Here is a 21,641-nt window from a genome sequence, read left to right on the forward strand (position 1 = left end):
AGGCAGCGCATTTTCGTTCCCAAACAAGTTAGAAGAGTTATCGATTAGTACATCCTGGCCGTTCAGAGTTGAAACTCTGACGCTAAATGCTTACCTCAGGACGCTACGAAAGGTATAGTTCAGTACATAATAATAATCGATCACGATAACTGTAAGTGGGTTTGCTACTAACTTGAAATGATCTGTCCTGCTACATTTTAACCACATGAACGCACTAAAACTTCGAATTCGAAACTAGGGCTCTACAAAATATTAGTGCTACATATGACAGAAAATATAATTAGATAATAACACAGCACAGATCATCATTTCACATAGATCACAGTATGTTTCCATTTCTTATGCTGAAATAGTCCTTCCGAAATTCGAATATGACGCCTTAGATCTTGCTGAAGGTATTCTTTTGAAAGAAAGAAAATAAAGAAGAAATAAATACTGTATATTTTACAAATTAAGTTAAATTAATTTAGACCCTAGCGACATTGGAATGGGGCAAACTAGTGTTCAGAAACGAGCCCACTTAGAAAATTGTTTAAAACAAATACAGATCAAAATTAAACATAATATAACATATATTGATAAATTAAAATAATATTAACACAAAAGTCTGAACGAAAGTCAACTTACTTAGTATTACAATCAGATCACAATGTAGTCGTAACTTGGTGTTTCACATAACATCATTGACGATGGAGCGTCTGTATTGTACTATGATTCATAGTCTATGCGTAACTGTTTGCAATTCTACCCTGCTTATGAATCTACGTGACGTAATAGATATGCCAGAAGAAACTACTCGATTCGCTGTACGTTTGGGAACACAAATGCGCTGCTTGATTATCAGGCAGTATATCTCACTTGACGATTTATGCCAGAGGAAGAACAACTGTTTGTATGCATTTGAAATCTGACTAGTTTTTTTTTTTTTTCGCTGTTGGTAACTCTATAGCATCTATTAGATGCTTTATGGTTGTGCTTAACAGATGTGTGTTCAGGTTACAGCGACAGTCCTATGTATTTTTATATATGTCATGATTGGTTAATTAATATTAACACGGCACTCACAATCATACAAATTTCCAGACTTTAGACACCCCGGGAATTCTCCTTCTTCAAGAAAAATTCACCGAGCCCGGGAATCGAACCTGGGACCTCCTGATCTGGAAGCCAGCACGTTGACCAACAGACCACGGAGGCAGTCAACTAGTTGAATATAATTATAGCTAATCGGCGATGTATGCATTGGAGGGGGAAAGGAATGGCCACCCTACCCCATTATCTCCTGGCCTAGTTGCCTCATGAGTGGGGTTCAAACTTATCTTTAGAGAGTTGACTAAACAACAACAGTACACAAGGGTTACATTGCATATTGTTACTAACGGACATGGCCACTCATTTTTCCCGGTTGCAATGTGAGATATAGCGCATGCAAGGAATGGAGTTTGACGGCCCCGAATGCTACTGATCGTTCTGTACATTCCCGATCATCCTGATATTTTATGGAGGTCACATTTCTTTGAAACAAGTTTGTTAATTACAGATTCTAACAATAATAATGAATTTTTTAAACGATTTCCCTTGACTGTAAAGGGTAGAGTTAAAATGCCAATGCCAAGAAATGAGACAATTAAAAATATACATTCATTCTTAATATAGTGCACATTAATTTCATAAATCTATGCAAAAGAAATACCAGAAACATCCATTACAGTCCACACCTGTGGAGTAACGGTCAGCGCGTCTGGCGGCGAAACCAGGTGGCCCGGGTTCGAATCCCGGTCGGGGCAAGTTACCTGGTTGAGGTTTTTTCCGGGGTTTTCCCTCAACCCAATACGAGCAAATGCTGGGTAACTTTCGGTGCTGGACCCAAAACTCATTTCACCGGCATCAACTTCATTTCATTCAGACGCTAAATAACCTGAGATGTTGATACAGCGTCGTAAAATAACCTAATAAAAAATAAAATTCATTACAATTTGGCCGAACATATCACCAGTAGTAAATAAAGTATTGTAATTATCGTATTCACAATTAAAATACATTCACTTTCTTAGAAACTGAAGTGCCCTCTCTCCTTTAGAAAAGATCTAGATTGATCGATTATGTCTAGACCTAGATACAACCACAGTCTACTATATACAGTGGCGAAGCTCAATATGTAGTAAAAATCCAAACATGGGTAGTTGCCCACCACTAGGATCGCTACTATCGCCTCATCATCGGAGATCTCTCTCTCCTAGTAGACGACAAAATATGTTACACTTTCGTTGTGTTCTTTTGGAAAAATTAACACCTTCCTTCCATTATTGAAATATTAAATGCATAAAGTTAATTTATTATTTTAATGAAGTATATTAAATTCCACCATAAACTCGAAGATAACTGCAAGAAATAGGTTAATATTATTTTTGTTTGTGCAAAACGAACTGAAATTTACTATAAACGCTTCACTCATTCAAGATTATAGCGATAATTAACTATGAAACCAATAAATATTAATTTGCATTTCCCTTTACAACAATAATAATGGAAATATGAATTAATGGAGTAACTTACGTGTACCGGTACTTGTAGTGTAGGCTTACGTAGTTAACAAAGTGGGATGAGGTTAAGCAATAATAATCACACCAGAATTGGAAATAAAACGCGATCAATAAATTTTATTGTAACAGACTTTTTCTTCGTCTCTAGTAAAATAACAAATAAAAATAACAACAAAATTAACAGCTATAATTAAAAACATATCCTTTAAAAAAAATAGGCCTAAGCAATAATAATCCCACCAGAATTGAAAATAAAACGTGATCAATAAATTTCATTAAAACAAACTTAATTTTTCTACGTCTCTAGTAAAATATTCTTATTCCAATTATTGTATTTTAGCCATTAACATTTTCATTACAACCAATAACGAACATTTCACAAGCATCAATGTGAAATAAGCAACGAGCTAGCACTCGATGGAAATACGACACAGTCCAAAGTCGACCGTGGACAGTCTATTGTTTCTAGTTGCTAACCGCTTGGAGTGCTTTATCACGAGATTTGCAAAAAATCACCTCAAGCTTCGCGACTGTATATAGTAGACTGTGATACAACTATAACCTTAATATGAAACAATAACGTATTATGACAAATTTTATCACTTAGGAAATAGAAACTGCAGTCTTCTCATCATCATACATAAGGTCCATAAGGGGTCGATATGAACCTGAGTAAAGTTTAAGTGAAAGATGCAGGACAACTGGAAACGGCAGACAATGGTCAATTATTTTACAGAGGTTTCAAGTTGTCCGCCATTGCTAAGTGTCAAATTAAATGTGGTTTTGCGCTGTTGAATGCTATACGAGTAACAATCCCAGTGCTTCTACATATTTCAAGTGGGAGAATGATGATAACACTGTTAGGTTAGTAACAGTGCTTGGGGCAGCACGCTACCTGTAGTAAACAACATCATTTCTGGCGTCATCCACCCGCCAGATTAGAGTGTCAGGTTTGTACCAGCATGCTCGACGAAAAAAGTGCATTTGGGGCCACTCACCCAGTTTTGCCGGGGTCCTCGCCACTGTGGCGCTTGGTGTGGATGGTCCCCTTTTCGACTCCCAGGTCGCTGCGGTTTGCGGGGTCGGTTTGGCCCGCGACCCCACCGGGTCCGTCAGAGTGGCTAGAAGCTTTCCTCATGCTGGTGAGCCGGTAGAACGGTGGGGTCTCGGTGCGCTCTATGAGGCAGTTGAGCGTCTCAACCGTCTGGAGCTCCGTCATCATCTCATCCAGCAGTCGGTCCGAACGGGCACGGGCCAGGTACAGCACCACGCGTTTTGCCTGGACCAATCACGAGACAAAATTGATTGACTCTTTACGATCAATATATATTGGTATATGAATCAATTGTAGGGTCCAGCAGAATGATCTATCCGATTTGAAACATAAAAAGGACAACATAGCTGCCATTCAACATTTTATTTTACCATCTTACAGAAGAATGCTTGCCATTTTGACATCACTTTGTTTTAAAAAAAATATCCTTGCCATCACGAGCTGTACTCTCCTCAAACAGTGACTGTGCGTCCTTCTTCCTCAAAAAAGTATAGCCCTTTTATTCCAAATTGGACAACAACCCACCAAACAGTAACATGTTCGCTGTGGAAAGGTCGCTGATGCATTTATCGAGGATTTTCTGGGGCTCTATACCAAAGGTTTTGTTTGTTGACGCAGGCCTCAATTGAAAATGAGCTTGTCACTACTGAAACATTTATTTCCAATATGGTCTCGCAAGCATCTTGGCGGTTGAGTCAGTCACATTGTCGAAGATCGTGAATCACCGTAACTTTGTAGGATGGAACTTGAGGTTTAGGTGTAAAATTCGTCTGACACTCCGATCAGATTTTTCAAGTACCAGAGCATGTTTAATCCTTTCAGACACGAATTATGTTTTTTTTTTTTTGTTTAGAAAAGTCTAATTGTTTGTTCTTGACTTCTTTTAAGTTTATGTGAATTGCCCATCGTCTCATATTTACAGCATGAAGCCAGGATTTCTGCATATGAACTGTCCGCTTGAGAGGATAAGAACATAATTCATTTAGCTACATTTATTGTCGAAGAGATTACAACAGAAAAATATTATAAAGCAACTATTTTGAATCACTTCACTGAAATTACAAATTTTATTTGAAACTAGCCGTACCCGTGCGCTCCGCTGCAGCCGTTAGAAATAAATATAAAGTAATTACATAATTAAAATAGGACATTTGATCCAGGGAACATTCGTGTTTGATAGAAGGATAAATCGTTTAATATGTTACTTAATTTAAATTGCATCCAAATAATTAAAATGCGATCATTTTAGTCCAGAGACACTCATTTGGTGCAATGACAATTCCTTTTACATGTTTCTTAATTTTTATTACATGCAATCATAGTTTAATGAAGATTGACATCATTTAGATTTAATGTGTATATTTTATTTTACTTGTTATAGGTTTCCATTGAATTATGGTAGGCCTAATAACTTAATTTTAACCCTTGTTTTCTACGTATTCAGTAAATGGCGCTTGGCCCACTATGGTTCTGAACCCTTCAAATAACTTTAATTATATTATATAATATTATGTCATATTATGTTATATTATATTATATTATATTATATTATATTATATTATATTATATTATATTATATATCAGAAATTATAACATTATAGCATTATGTCCATCTAGAGAAACTACACTTTCCAATGGTGAAATAATAATTAATTATACAAATCGTTTAATTTTGCTTCCGATATTACTTCATACAAACACAGAAACATTCTCTGTAGGCTATCTTTCATAGCTTTCGATTGTTGCTGTCCAAGGCACCTTACAGACGAAGTCATTTGTTTTTTAATTCATTACACGGCCTTAGATGACAGTTATTTTAATTTTAAAACTAACTTATCTCATTAAATATCAGTCCTATCAAAATTTTTCAAGGAATAAAACTTATCGCAAATTATTTTTAAAGAAACTTTTGTTATGTAACATTTTTCACAAAAATCAATAATAAGCGAGATATTTCGATTTATTTAATTCAGGCTCCCTTATAACCCCCCTTTTAAATAATGTATTTTGAATGCCATATAGCCTAAAATCTAAGTTACAACGAACTTACTTTATATTCCAATTTTCATCGAAATCCGTTCAGCCATTATCGCGTGAAAAGGTAACAAACATACAGACAGACAGACAGTCATACAAACAAAAATTTCAAAAAAGCGATTTTCGGTTTCAGGGTGGCTAATTATAGTTAGGACCAATTATTTTTGGAAAATCGAAAATTACCAGAAAAATTTCGGCTACATATTTATTATTAGTATAGATGAACAGCAGAAATGACTGAAAACAGTTGTTTTCTTTTTGTTATACACAAATTTATTTGACATTTTTTGCAAAATCTGTAGGTTTTTTGCCTTGCAATCAAGATTTTTGCATCTCCCTGCTTCGTTCATATCTTGAAAGACAGGCAAATGATTCAGCCTATCATATCTCACATCCGCTATTGGCCACATTTGCACCCCCCCTCTCTCTCTCTCCCTCTGATTTTTTAGGGTTGTGCAGTGGGTTCTCTTGTGGTCTGTTGCTTGGTCGACCTCTTTTCTTTGCTGGCGTTTTCTCTGCCAGGATGAGAGGCTCTGCTACAGGTAGGCGAAAGTGGATCGGATCCAGGGTTTCCTTGCTTGGTAGTTCACGCTGATCTGCCTGTTTCTTGTATTCTAATCATGCGTTTGTAACTGCAATGTCCACATCGTGTGCTACCATTCTTTGACCTTATAAACATGTGGTAAATGGATACAAAAAAAAAAAAACAACAAATTTGTCAACGTCACTCATTCCTTCATTATAGTGTTTTACCACATCTGGTCCTGGTACCTGAACAAACTCCTTTTTCTTTTTGTTCCAGCGCTGACATGAATGGGTCCTTTTAGTCACCGTGTCCTCTCAAGTGGACAATTCATATCTAGAAATCCAGGCATCATGCTGTAAAAATGAGACTATGGGCAATTCACAAAAATTAAAAGGAACCAAGAACAAACGATTAGACTTTTCTAAACAAAAAACAAAATTCGTGACTGAAAGAATTTTGTGCGAGATCGTGCGTATTTGCTTGTTTTCCGCACAGAACCAATACGCGGTAAGTGTGAAATACCACATTCAGTATTCCCAACGTAACACACATAACAATTTCCCTCTTCTTACCGCTTAAGCGCCACATTCATTTTACTGCTTTAGGCTTTTAACATATTATTTTTAGAGACGTTTAACATAGTAATAATTATAAATTGGAAACTTACCACTGCAATTTCACCTAAATTGCAATGTTAATTATTGTTTTTAAATGTTTGCAAAAATTAAGTAAAATCTACTACTCCACGAAACTTACTGCATTCCTGATACAAGTAACATTAAGGAAGCCGTGAAAAAATCAACAAGATTCCAGATGCCGATGTTATTACTGCAATATGTTATATAAATAATATTGTTAAAATATTAAAATGAAAAATAAATCATTACATAACCTTACCGTTTGTTTTAAGTTCGCATTTATAGACTGGGGAAAAAAAAAAGACAGACGTATATCACGGCCTGCTGGAGTATAGTAAACACAGAAAACATTTTATAGCAACAATGTTGAAGAAAGATATTATGGTTTTCCGAAGTTGTCGTCATTAAACAGAAACCAAGATGGAGATTTCATTGCAACTAATTAGAAATTCGTCTTTCAGGTATGTAATAAACGATCTTCGCACAAAATAATGTACGATACACGAGCAGTATGTTTGTTTTCATGTTCTCGGAAATTAAAAAGCTCAACTACGTTTCGCTTTTTCAATCTTTTCCTCGACCATGAAAACGTCAACATACCGCTCTTGTAACGTATATTACTATTATGCTCTTCAAAATGGCCACGCACTGTTTCGGTTACGTTTGAAAAATCATGAGAGTTAGAAACCATCCCTTGGTGACATCTTGCAAATAGTCAAAGAACTTTGTCTCTGGAGAGAACAGCGTCAAAGTGGTTCGCTCTCAACAATTCGAATTGGCATTGGAAGTGCTATGAATGAAAGGGTTAATGGCTGAACGTCGCGTCGTGGAGATGTGGGAACAGCATGCCTCACTGCTGCGATATTCTCGGGAGTTCGAACGTTGCGACATCTACCGGACGACTTCTGTTTGAAAGTTGAACCTTTTAGGTAAGCGTTCACTACATCGTATCGCACTACTCGTACGAATCGCACGCAACGGATATTTTAAGTGCAGTGCGTTCACTGTAACGGCTCCACCTCATCGGATTCCCCTATCAGCTGTTTAAAACATGACGTCGTACGATATAGACATTACTGAAAATAGAGGAGTTGAGGTTAGGTCTATTAATTACGTCTGTTAGCGAATAAGAATTTGTAATTGCTTCATGCGTCTTAATTGGAGAGGAAGAAACGAAAGAAATATTGGTTACATAATATATTTGCAAGAAATGACTTGATTACTGTAACGGGAACGCCTCAAATTATATAATTCTTCGCAATTTTCTACAAGCGAAATAAGTTTTCCGTCTGCCATTTTGGCGCGACACTGAACATGACACAACATAATAGTAACAGTTGACCAATTAAAATTGATTTATTAAAGAAGGCCATGATCGCACGCACCGGAAAAGTTGTCCATCCGAGAAACGTGGACGGATTTGCCGAGAGGCGATGCGTGCGATACGATGTAGTGAACGTGGTTACATAACAATTACAGCAAAGATAGTCTTTTTCCGATCCGTGCGATTCGTCCGATGAGTGCGATACGATGTAGTGAACGCTTACTTTAAGTCTGAAAATTCTCACCCATAACAGTATGTTTTTTTTTTTTATCGGGAACGAAATTGCCGGTGCTTTGCAATCACAGAATCATGAAATTCGGTAACTCGTTACGGCCCAATCCATAATAATGGAACGATGACACTTGAAGAATGATGCATACGTCTTATGTCAGTGGGATTGTGTTGATACTTCTGATCATATAAGTACAGGGACATCATTTTATTTTTACTTCAACTTTTATTGTACCTGAATTTTTTAATGTACTTCACTCCCACCCCTTCTACTAACCAAGTTCCAACTGTTCACACAGAACTAAGGCCACAGTACTGAGTTAGTGATTATAGTACGTTTCAGAAATATGTTCGCGTTTTCCAGTGACGAAAATTTCCAATACTGAATCATATTTTCGCACAGGTACTGTCGTCCGTTTGCCTACGTCGCATCCCGATTTCCCTCACCTGCTTCTGCTCGCTCCACTGTAAAGACTAGTGGCTGAAATAAAAGGGCCTCGTTAAGTAATTAAGTATCACGTGATTCCCCCCCTTTCTACGATCTTGCGACATAACCACTTGGACGGACGGTAGATAGCATGTCTGAGTAATTTTATCTGTGCGGCTCGGGCAGAAGCGAAGACTGAATTAACAGTACGTAAGGTAATCTTTTATAGAGTAGGTACAGAATTATTTCAAAATGAGTTACTAAGTATAAAGGACGAAACTGGTAATTGGAATTAGATGCAATAGTCTATAGTGCGATAATAGGCACAAAAGATCTGTATCGAAATGAACGGCCACCATTTTAAAAAATGTGTTTAAATATCCATATTAAGATTATTTTTAATTTTAACTTCATTCTCTATATCGTACGCTAATGTGCTGTAGACAGTATAATATACAATGCATAATGAATACATTCGCATGGATAACTCAGTTCGTGAGTAGAAACACTTACTGTTAATACTGTACTGTATTTTGATTAAACAAAACCTAATGAAAATTATTAGACTCAAATTCGCGATATTTCCTACTTTACGTAAATGGATCAACTACTTTTCTTCCCTCCTGTACCAAATAAAGTATCTGTTTGTATTTTACGCCAGTATCATCGAACTCCAGTCGTGGAAGGGGTAGCAAACGGTGTTTCCGGGTCTCAATCATTAATCCAAAGGTATAGCCAGGTTAATATTAAAAATGTTGGTAAAAATAAAATGATGTGCCTGTACAAGACATTTGATAATGAATGTACAATTGAGGATTATTCGGGCTGAACTGTAAACCTACACAAAAAAAGAACAATACAATACGTTGTATTACAAAATCGGTGACCTTGTTACACACGGTGGTCACGAAAATAGCCTATAGCTGTCGTCATTTCAGTGAAAAGCAACAAATTAATATTATCTACGACAGCCACCGATAACATTGACAGAGTTTTCTCGGAACAACAAACAATAGATAAAGAAAAGGAGCTGTTCGTCATTATCATTACTTCAACATTGTCTTCCCACAATTGCTACGTGTGTGGGCCTCGCCCACTTAAAAGAAACAGAAATAGAAGTGGTCAGAAAATGACATGCAATTTATTATCGCACGGTTTACTTGTTTCGCAACACTTCAGTTATTTCATCTTCTTGAAAACACTATGACTGTTCAGAGTTCATTTTATCCAACTGTTATTCAAAATACATCTATACTAATAATAATTCTGTAGCCGAAATTTTTCTGGTAATTTTCGACTTTACAAAAATAATTGGTCCTAACATATATAATTAACCACCCTGAAACCGAAAATCGCTTTTTTGAAATTTTTGTTTGTATGTCTGTCTGTCTGTCTGTATGTTTGTTACCTTTTCACGCGATAATGGCTGAACGGATTTCGATGAAAATTGGAATATAAATTAAGTTCGTTGTAACTTAGATTTTAGGCTATATGGCATTCAAAATACATTATTTAAAAGGGGGGTTATAAGGGGGCCTGAATTAAATAAATCGAAATATCTCGCTTATTATTGATTTTTGTGAAAAATGTTACATAACAAAAGTTTCTTTAAAAATAATTTTCGATACGTTTTATTCCTTGAAAAATTTTGATAGGACTGATATTTAATGAGATAAATGAGTTTTAAAATTAAAATAACTGCCATCTAAGGCCGTGTAATGAATTAAAAAACAAATGACTTCGTCTAAAAGGGGCCTTGGACAGCAACAATAGAAAGCTATGAAAGATGGCCTACAGAGAATGTTTCTGTGTTTGTATGAAGTAATATCGGAAGCTAAATTAACCGATTTGTATAATTATTATTTCACCGTTGGAAAGTGTAGTTTCTCTAGATGGACATAATGCTATGATGTTATTACAGTAACTTCTGATATAATATAATATAATATAATATAATATAATATAATATAATATAATATAATATAATATAATATAATATAATATAATATAATATAATATAATATAATATAATATAATATAATATAATATAATATAATATAATATGTAATATTATATAATATAATTTAAGTTATTTGAAGGGTTCAGAACCATAGTGGGCCAAGCGCCATTTACTGAATACGTAGAGAACAAGGGTTAAAATTAAGTTATTACCATAAGTCAATGGAAACCTATAACAAGTAAAATAAAATATACACATTAAATCTAAATGATGTCAATCTTCATTAAACTATGGTTGCATGTAATAAAAATTAAGGAACATGTTAAAGGAATTGTCATTGCACCAAATGAGTGTCTCTGGACCAAAATGATCGCATTTTAATTATTTGGATGCAATTTAAATTAAGTAACATATTAAACGATTTATCCTTCTATCATACACGAATGTTCCCTGGATCAAATGTCCTATTTTAATTATGTAATTACTTTATATTTATTTGTAACGGGTGCAGCGGAGCGCACGGGTACGGCTAGTACATTAAATAATTTAATGTGCACCTCAAAAAACTGACGTAGCTCAGCGTAAGGTGCTGCTCTGCTGGTTTGAGGATGCTCAGGGACGTAGGGTTGAACTCTGCTTGGACCGAATACTTGGTTGGCTATTTCTCAACTGCAACGCGAATCCACAGCCCATCACGCCAAAATAACTTCTCGCCATCATCAAAGACTCAATCAGATGTAAACACGAGAAAAAGTGACGCTGTACGAACTTCTAGGTTATGTAGCGTCGATGAAATTGGTGATAGAGAGATGAACCAATCATTCTTGGAATATCTGACTTTACCATACATTTGAGGAAAACTTCGGAAAAAAACCCAACCAGGTAATTGCACAAACGGGAATCGAACCCTCTACCAGGCGCATTTCCGGATCAGCAGACAAATGCACATTCGCCTGAGCTACGCCGGTCATCTTGTTTCAAATTACTGTTTTTAAAATAATACTCTTATTGCAAAGTAGTTATATTTATACCACATAAATGAATATTTTAAGCATTTTCTCGGAGTTAAAATCTCATCGTCATATTTAAAGTTAAAATAATAACTCCTAAATTATTAAATATCGTAAAAGGTTCAAAAATAAAAAAAAAGTTTAATTTGAATGTATGTGATCACTAGGTCTCACACCGTAGTGTCGTGGTATAAGTGTTCCGCAACCGGTTTGCCGCGGCACACTGGTGTGTCTCCACAAGGTGAAAGGTGTGATGTGAACTTTTACCTATTATTGTAAGAAATTAATAAAATTAATTTAAATTATATTAAAATTGTTTTCATAAATATATTTTCGCATATGAGTCATTCCACGTCAAATCGCACAAAATTATACAAATTTTGACCTTCATATTTCTGATTGCGTTTATATTTTTTTTACCAACTCTATGGGTCTAATAAACCAACAAATGTGTTTTCATTTCCTCCTAAGTCCACATGTTTTTAAAATATTGCATGTTAAAATTCTTTAAAAATGTAGCACAATGCAACATTAAAGCGTCATATTTCTGAGGACATTGATGTTAATTTTTTTTTTTGAAAAATGCATTTAAAAGCTTAAAGTACTGTCTTTTGTTAAATATTTACTAACTAATTTTAATATAATTATTACAAATATTTTTTTATGATTCAATTTTTAAAAGTTAGATATCAATGTGGTTATCTTTTGAAGAGGTGGAGCAGTGCAAATATCTGGGAGCAACAGTAACAAATATAAATGATACTCGGGAGGAAATTAAACACAGAATAAATATGGGAAATGCCTGTTATTATTCGGTTGAGAAGCTTTTATCATCCAGTCTGCTGTCGAAAAATCTGAAAGTTAGAATTATAAAACAGTTATATTACCGGTTGTTCTGTATGGTTGTGAAACTTCGACTCTCACTTTGAGAGAGGAACAGAGACTACGGGTGTTTGAGAATAAGATTCTTAGGAAAATATTTGGGGCTAAGAGGGATGAAGTTACAGGAGAATGGAGAAAGTTACACAACACAGAACTGCACGCATTGTATTCTTCACCTGACATAATTAGGAACATTAAATCCAGACGTTTGAGATGGGCAGGGCATGTAGCACGTATGGGCGAATCCAGAAATGCATATAGAGTGTTAGTTGGGAGGCCGGAGGGAAAAAGACCTTTAGGGAGGCCGAGACGTAGATGGGAAGATAATATTAAAATGGATTTGAGGGAGGTGGGATATGATGATAGAGAATGGATTAATTTTGCTCAGGATAGGGACCAATGGCGGGCTGATGCAATGAACCTTCGGGTTCCTTAAAAGCCAGTAAGTAAGTAAGTAAGTAAGTAAGTAAGTAAGTAAGTAAGTAAGTAAGTAAGTAAGTAAGTAAGTAAGTAAGTAAGTAAGTAAGTAAGTAAGTAAGTAAGTAAGTAAGTAAGTAAGATATCAATGTGGAATAGCCGTATTAAAAATCTAAGAAAATCCCTACTAGGTGCACTGAAGTATTCTTAATAATTCCAGAAAAAATCACAATGGGATCTCCAATAGTTTAATGGAAATTTAATTACTTACGAAACAATGGGTAGCGGTCGGTGCAGCAGCAGTGGACGGGAAGCGTAGAAGCGCGCTGGGAGGTTTATCGGCGCTGGATGATCGAGTGAACATTGCAACATTACACCCAGTACGGATCAAGTCATTCGAGGAAACACTGCTGATTTACTTGTTATGATATCTTCAAATATTTGTACATTATGCTTTTTAAACGTTTGTTTTCATTCACACTACACTTTAAATTTTCATTCGCCTACTTTCTTTCTCGAAAGAACATTGTTTTACTAAATCTTCAGTTTCTGACAACGGAGTGAAAGAACGTAATTTTAATGTACCAGGTATTGGTTTTAGATTGTGGTATCTGGCCTGAAAATTTTCAGTGTGGGTTTTGTGCTTATTCAATGGACAAAATATAAATGACACGTTAGAAATGTTTTTTATTTTTGGTGTTGTTATAGGATCTTGTATAGGCTGGCTCTCGTGGCAAGTCTTTTAACGGTTCCTCTAATGCCATCACACGGACCTTTACCATGCGACGTTGCAAAGAAGTGTCATTCGGCGCTAATTCCGTAATCGTCTTCATATAAGCAATTATTTTTAAAATTCTTTTTGTTTTTGTATTGTGAACTTGATCCATGGGAAAAGTAGATGATTTTTTTCATATCTTGAATTCTTGGTTTAAGAAATTGATTGCTTCGGATTGAAAAAAAAGTGAAAGGAATCGGTGTCATGTTTCATGCTTTCTAAGATGACAACAATACTTTTGTGACGAATTTCTGTATCTTCTTTGAAATATACTAAGAAAGGATGTATTGTGGCTTGGCATTTATTCCAATGCACACCTTGTACTGAATCTTGTATTACAAATTAATAATTTTCAGAAAAGTCTGCAACAATAACTATGTAATTCTCAGGTTGTACATTTTCTTTGCATTCCGTCATAAATAAAATATGGCCGACTTTTAAAGGGATGACGACGCATCTTCTACATGAAAAACTTTACTTGCTAGGGAGCCTTTTCCTTTTTGAAACTTTTCACGGGGGTATGGTTTTTTTTTTTGTAGTTTTCTTTTCTTGATAAGGGATTCTATTGACATCAAACTCTTGTTTAATTCCTCAATATTACTGATTTCTAGCGCTGTATCCATATAACTGCTAGAAGAAGAACTGGGATAATCACTTTCTCTGTCCGCACTTTCATTTGATTCATGTTTATTAATATCACAAGAACTACCGGCTTCACATATAATTTCACTTGACCTATCCGGAAGTTGATAGATTTTTTACGGAACGAATCACATATTCGCACATTCAAAGACTCCTTTAAATTGAGCTTTATCAATAAATCGCGACTTATGCGTCTTAGTGTTTTCTTTTTAAAAGCGTGATTAGAAAGGTCAAATGGATTTAAACACTTGTTATATATTACGCGATCTTTGCTGTCACTGATGTTGTATAGAAGTCACGGCACTCCATGAAATTCAAATCCTGACTGATTATTTTTCTCTTCTATATTTTCTCTCCTGCCATCTGTTTACTGTCATAAAGTTTACTGCCTTACACAGCCTTGCTATCGTTAACACTTTTTTTTTCTTTGCATTTTTGTTAGTGAAATACTGAAATAAAAGTTTTTCTGTCGTTTTCAAATTAACGTAACTCCGTAATTATGAATGTCATCGAATTATTTATTTACATTTCTTGTTCCAAATAACATCAGGAATCGCCTCCATAAACCGGGGAAGAACTTCGTGAATGATCCTATATTGAAGCATGAAAATATCGTTGGTAGCCTGGTTGCGCTCTGAGTGAATTTCTAGAATGCTACATAGTTCTTGGGCAAGCATAATTCAAGGGTCTATATTCAACTATTAAACTTCTTGAATCGTCAAAGAAAACACTAATTCACACCCTCCAAATAATGTAACACTCATAGAAAAAAGATCAATAAAGCGCTAGCAGTGTCTGCAACTGAAAATGTTAAGGTCAAGTTGTCCGAGTTCTAAAGAGAAATCACGGATATTCTGTAATTTGTAGCATAAGGAATATTTTGATGGGCTACGACAGACAGAAGAGTTGTAGCAATGTAAAAAAGTCGATATTCCACAGTTTCATTTTTCACCAATTTCTTGCAGGGATAAAATAAATTTCCCTACATCTAAACATTATCTAATAAAGAAAAGGAGGAATTTTTTTATTTTGAATACTAAAAATGTGCACGTAATTATTCAACAGTAATCTCACGAGAGGTTTTGATTTTATCGATAAATCTGCGAGTGGAACACGAGCAGATTTATCTAGAGAAAATCAAAACTCGAGTGGGATTTAATTGACTATTACACGATTAGAAGAAAGTATATAAAGATTATAAGTAACAAAGTACTCCAATACAATAAAATATTAATTGACTTACGAAAATAAACCTATCTTCAAATGTATTATTGCACCATTACGCTAGATGGCGGTTGTGCCAACTATGGAATCTTCATTGAACACTGTAGACGGTTACTAGTCAAGAAAGCTTTGTTGATTCAGTTTCATTTTTATTAAGACAGTTGCATTCCACTTCAATTATCCGAATCCCAGTAATCAACGTCACTTCACAGATGATTTTCAATAAATCTTAATATTAAACAATCTCTGATACGTGACTATCCATAATATCATATAGCAGAAGCTATAATATAACCTAACTAATATACACAAGTGTTAGAAAAGTTTTAATTAACGACGACATAAAAAATAAACATGAATAATTTTAAAAGAAATAATTATTGAATGTACAATTTTCAAATTTGAATGTGGTTGGTGGTTCAATTGATATTATATTGGACGTGTGCGTAATAGAAGTGGAACTCGTTGATTTAGGCCTACATGGTGTATTCAACTTATTCAGGATTTCAGAATGAATAATTTTAAAAGGAATAATTATTAAATGTACAATTTTCAAATTTGAATGTGGGTGGTGGTTCAATTGATGTTATATTGGACGTGTGCGTAATAGAAGAGGAACTCGTTGATTTAGGCCTACATGATGTATTCAACCTATTCAGGATTTCCGAATGGTGCTCTTCATTTATTTGTAAATCGGATTTCAGAAGATGGATAGGTATGATCAGTGATTTTTATTAATTCTTGTTCTTGAATGCCAATGCGAGTCATATTTGAAACTGCTGTGCATCGACTGGAGTGGTTTGTAATTGTATATATATTTTTGACGTCCAGACCAGCGCAGTTTCAAATGTTGTCAAACAAAGAAACAAATGCTAGGGATGCGATAAAATTAAACAAATGCTAGGGACGCGATAAAATTAAACAAATGCTAGGGACGCGATAAAATTGTGCGATAAGCAGCCATGATTGGTCGAAATACGTCCTTTCGTACCGTTTTATTGGTCAAAAGTAATATGACGTAGTAAGAGTGTAATAGTCATTATAATTCCTTTCAACGGACAATTTTAACTTTATTGTAAAATCTTCGGAAACAAAATTTTATTTCTCTTCAAAACTCTACAATAAGTCATTTAGTTTAGATGCTTAGTTACTTCCTTAGTCGTCACATAAATGTATATCAGACAATTTGTGCCTGTTATATTTCTATATTTGTATTCTTTAATTATTTTTTCAATTATATTTACTTTTATTTCTTTTCTGATCTATTTCCCTTATTTCAATTTTTTTTTTAGATTTGTATTCTTAGTTGTGTGGAAGGGAGGGCCTGAAAGCCTTAACTTCATCGAAATAAATGAATAAGTAAATAAATAAGTACTTACTTATGGCTAAATAAGGAACCTGGAGGATAATTGCCGTCCTCACATAAGCCCGCTATCTGTCTCTATCCTGTGTAAGATTATTCCGATCTCTATCATCATATCCCACCTCCCTCAAATCCATTTTAATATTATTCTCCGATCTAAGACTCGACCTACCCAAAGGTATTTTTCCCTCCGTCCTTCAATAAATATATACAGAAATACATAAATGAACAAATAAATAAAATAAGTAAATAAATAAAAATGAATAAATAAGTAAAATAAATTAATAACGTATAATTTAGTTTTTATGTAATTTAAATATCCACAGAATTTCTTGATTATTTTATATTTAATTTCAAGTTTTGGGTATGTTATATAATTTTCTTCGAGATTTTTATTCGTTGCAATACTTTCCATTCCATGAATTTGAACATTCTTTCTGCCATAGCAGACTGCCTAAATGACAAAGAATATCATACAAATTTAAACGTCTTGTTACAATAATGTAACAGTAGTACACGATATTATGAAAGAAATAATAAAGGGGCTATAAAATTAGGTCTTCTGTTCATACTATAAATGGTTGTGTAAAATTTCAATAGAACCGTTGTAAGCAATTATATCTAAATAATTTTGCCTTTGGAACTTGGAATGGCGAATTCTTTAATGAAATTTAAAAACTATATTGGCTTCCAATCATCAATCCAATGACGGAGAAGTTCTCAGTGTTATACTTTTGTTGGAAGTATGATATTGTTGGTTCATGTAATACTTTTTTTCCAAGTCAACAGCTTGCGGCTGGTACACAACTATACCAAATATCACCGTCGGGTCTATGATGAAGCCTCATAAATAATGCCAGCATTGTTTACTGTTATTGTACACAATTTATTGTGTCATCTTCGTAACTACTATTCATTAAAATTAACATTTGCATTATGTTTGATTTCTAGGGATCGTATGCATTTCCTCACCATGAGGTGGACATGGACTATATACCGCCAAAGAAGGATACTGGACAATTAAGACTCAAGGTTTTGTAGGTAAAGACAGGGTGATGTGCGAACTAACCGAGATTCATTCGGACAGGAAGAAAGTTAAATCCGGGAAACGTAAGTCATCCAAATGAAAAGATATGTATGTGCAACAATGCCTGCAGCAACCACGAATAAAATATCCTTGCATAAGTTGTAACAGTTCTTTATTTTTCATAGCCTATATAACATTTTGTCCTTTTGCCATTCTAAAACTGAAGGCACGCCAAAAAAGAAGCTACAGTTCAAGTTGCTCAAATTCCTGTCATATTTTTTTATACACAGAACGGGTGAACGTCTCTTCTGGGACGCGTCACTGAAGAAGCTATCACTGAAGAGTATTATTATGGGTGAGTTCAGAGTATTTCGTACAAACAACCTGAAGGACAGAGTGACTCCTGATTAGGATTCTCTTCTCCTAGATTTCACTAGTACAAAAAATTTATGTTCCTAGATAATATTGGACTGACCGAATGCCAGGAACAAGTTGGGAACAATCTATTCAAGAACCAATGGAGGCAAGATATCTACAGAAGAACTGGCAGAATATACACGACTAAAGTCTGGGAAGCAAAGCCAAACGAGTTGTCAGCAGTACTGCAAATCACTGATTCCAGAACTTTTGTCTGCACCATTATTTTATCACTAACATAAAAGGCTCACCTACTCTGAATGATCAAGATGTACTTGGACCCAAGCATCACAAGAGATTCAAACCTTAAATCTTGCAGAATATAACCGTTGTATATCGCCGGCTTAGAGTGTAAAACTCCTAACCGCCAAAAAGAAAATTTTATAAGGAAGCAAAAAACTAAGTTTAAATTAACTCGTACATTGCTCCGTCGATAATGCAGAAAGTCACTGTTTACCCACTTAGATATAACATATGGAGTAAGTCCCCTGCAATCGGCAAGCATCATGTTTAGATACAAAATTAAAATCAAGGAATATTATGGACAGTAAATATCGACCGTATGGGATCGGGTATTTAAGAGTTGTTAATTCATTATAAAAACTGAACCTGATAAAACATTAATAAAATTGATTAATCTTTTTAGAATACATCTACCTATAAAATACAATAACAAATAAATAAAATATATATAAATAAATGAATAAATGGAGGAATGAATAAGTATTACCTTGAACATTCCCGCAATATCCTTCATATTTGCGCAGTTTTCGAAGCGTTTGTCAGAAATACTCAGACTTCAACGTGTTTGTGACATGATTGCTTACCGGTATGCAGGGGCTTGGTTTCTCGTCACAACAGACCACGTTGTACTGTTACTCTACATTCTTCTGACACAAACGCATTCTAATAAAAAGGCGGAGCAGTGTGCTTTCAGAGGAAAAAAAACAAATATAATTATCAAGTTATTCCGTAATTACAGCATAAGAAAGTGTGATAAATTGGGATAATCGCAGTGGTGGGGTGTGATATGAAAATACTTGTGATTTTTCAGCTGTAATAGGTTTGTCAATCGTTCTGACTATGACTATACTTATAAAATCACAGCTCCGAGAAATCGCCATCTCCGCCCAATATGTTTCACAGCGATCACAGCGACTGAGATTATACGCTCTGTGACCACGTGTAACAGTTCCATACAACTCCAAGTGAGAAAATTCATACTAACTTGAATGGCAAACAAATTGCAATGGCTGCGAAGAAAGCTGCAACTTCTGATATCTCTAATAAAGCACATGGAATGTACAGAGTCAAAACCTGACATTGCAACTAACAGCATTACCCCTTCCCTATCCCCCATGGCAGATATCTGAAATGTGGGCGGGCGAAGGACGGCAGATAAGCTTGGAAGGAATGTTAAAGAAATATAGGCTATCTATTGATATGACCATTTCCTGAGTGGTGCCAGAAAGGCTAGTGAAGTATTCAGTACCCACTGGGGATCCAGGTAACGGATATGAGTTCAACAATGTACGATACAGAACTGTGAAATGTTGCGTCTTTCCCTGCTGTAGCTTACGATGTAAACGTGCTGTTTATTTTCAGTCGCTGGTTCGTCGCTAGCAGTATAATGTCCCGCATAATTATTACATAATAGAACTTCTAGGTTGATGATACGTAAGGTACTGGTATGCCAATACGCTGAAGAGCGATAAACATTAACATGCCTTCTCTTGATGGGAAACAAAGTATCGCCACGGCTATATACGTGATAACGCTGCAATATTCGCAAGCGTCAAGGATCTGCAGGATACAAATAATCACACTGTGACCAAATCGACATTATCTGCCACACCGATTTCTCAAGAGCTATCACAGTTCAGATCTGTGACGACACAACGCTGTCACACCCCATGAGCACATATGTACAGAGTTTTTTTTTTTTTCCCGGGGATGTCAACCCACACTCTTCTAATAGGTGAATAAATTCCATAGAGCGGTTAGTAACATTCGGGCGCGTCAGAGGGCAGCTCTTTCTGTGAAAGTTCAGGAGTAATCACGAGGTGAAACAGACACCCAGAGGCGTTGGGCTGCGTCAGCAAGATTGGCTCAGAGTTTTATAGAGAGTTGACGTATTACTGAGTTCCGCGTTAAAATTGATATTTCAATAAACTCAATTCAATTAAAATTCAATCGTTAGTTATGACACGATCTAAGTGTAGTCCGAAAAAACGTCCCTTTTTTGATATGTACCTATAAAAACGAATTTGCGCAGAACAGTTGTAAGGCGATACATAAAGAATATGTTGGAATACTGTTACAGTTAGGGAACCGTTGGTAAAGTGGTCAAAAAGTTGAGACAAACATGATCTCTCAACAACAAGAAACCAGCTATCAGACAAAGAGTCCTTACGGGGGAAAAATTCGATTAAATAAACAAAGGAGTAGAACATACTCCCAAAAAATTTCTCCGTTGGCTTGCTGAGGAAACCGGCGTTTCAAAACTCCCAGCAAAAATTGCCACTAACGTACTTAAATTAAATCCCTACAAAATTACAATAGTACACGCATTATTACCTATCGATTACGCGAGTAGAATACGAATTTTTAACTGAATGCTGTAAATTTCTGTTGTTAAGAGAGAGGATGCTAATTAGTCGTTTTTTTCGGATGAGGCATTGCTCAAATTACATGACCAAACAAAACAACCGGTACAGGAATGCTGGAAACTCCCGGCTTCTGTATGAAGTCCTACTTTATTATGAAAAGTTTAGTGTGTGATATGATTCAAATGCACAAAGAACAATAAGGACTTTTATGAAGGCGCCACCAAAGTTGCAAGATATCTACCAGACATATTAACACCTTTCTTCGAACAACTAGCACACAGAAAGCCAGAAATTATTCTTTCAGCAGAATTCTGCTACTGCACACATTACTTACGAATCATTAGATCTTATTTCAGAGATATGTAATAATATAGAGCTATCAACACTGGATGGAGTCCCTTTGTAGCTCCGATGTAACTCCGTGTCATTTGTGGTGGAACTTGAAAGTCGACGTGCATAAGAATAACTATCATACAATAAAGTAAAAGAAAATATCAATCCATAAATTGTTTACTCCCATCCGGATATTTTATGC

At 35.2% G+C, this 21,641-nt stretch overlaps 1 protein-coding gene across 2 annotated transcripts in view; it reads right to left on the minus strand.

The window, feature by feature from the left end:
* The window catches only part of LOC138691642 (protein furry-like), a 124,075-nt gene that overhangs the window by 3,190 nt on the left and 99,244 nt on the right, over nt 1-21,641 (minus strand). Inside the window, exons 5-6 of one of the 2 annotated variants that reach the window (XM_069813827.1) lie at nt 3,542-3,822; nt 290-1,949 (exon numbers count right to left, since the gene is read on the minus strand). In XM_069813827.1, coding sequence (XP_069669928.1) covers nt 1,910-1,949; nt 3,542-3,822 — 321 coding nt within the window. In that variant the 3' untranslated portion in view covers nt 290-1,909. Of the gene's footprint in view, nt 1-289; nt 1,950-3,541; nt 3,823-21,641 lie in introns of those variants that run through there. The other variant, XM_069813826.1, reaches the window with a different exon arrangement.

This window comes from Periplaneta americana, chromosome 16, assembly GCF_040183065.1.
Source record: "Periplaneta americana isolate PAMFEO1 chromosome 16, P.americana_PAMFEO1_priV1, whole genome shotgun sequence".
NCBI classification, from domain to species: domain Eukaryota; kingdom Metazoa; phylum Arthropoda; class Insecta; order Blattodea; family Blattidae; genus Periplaneta; species Periplaneta americana.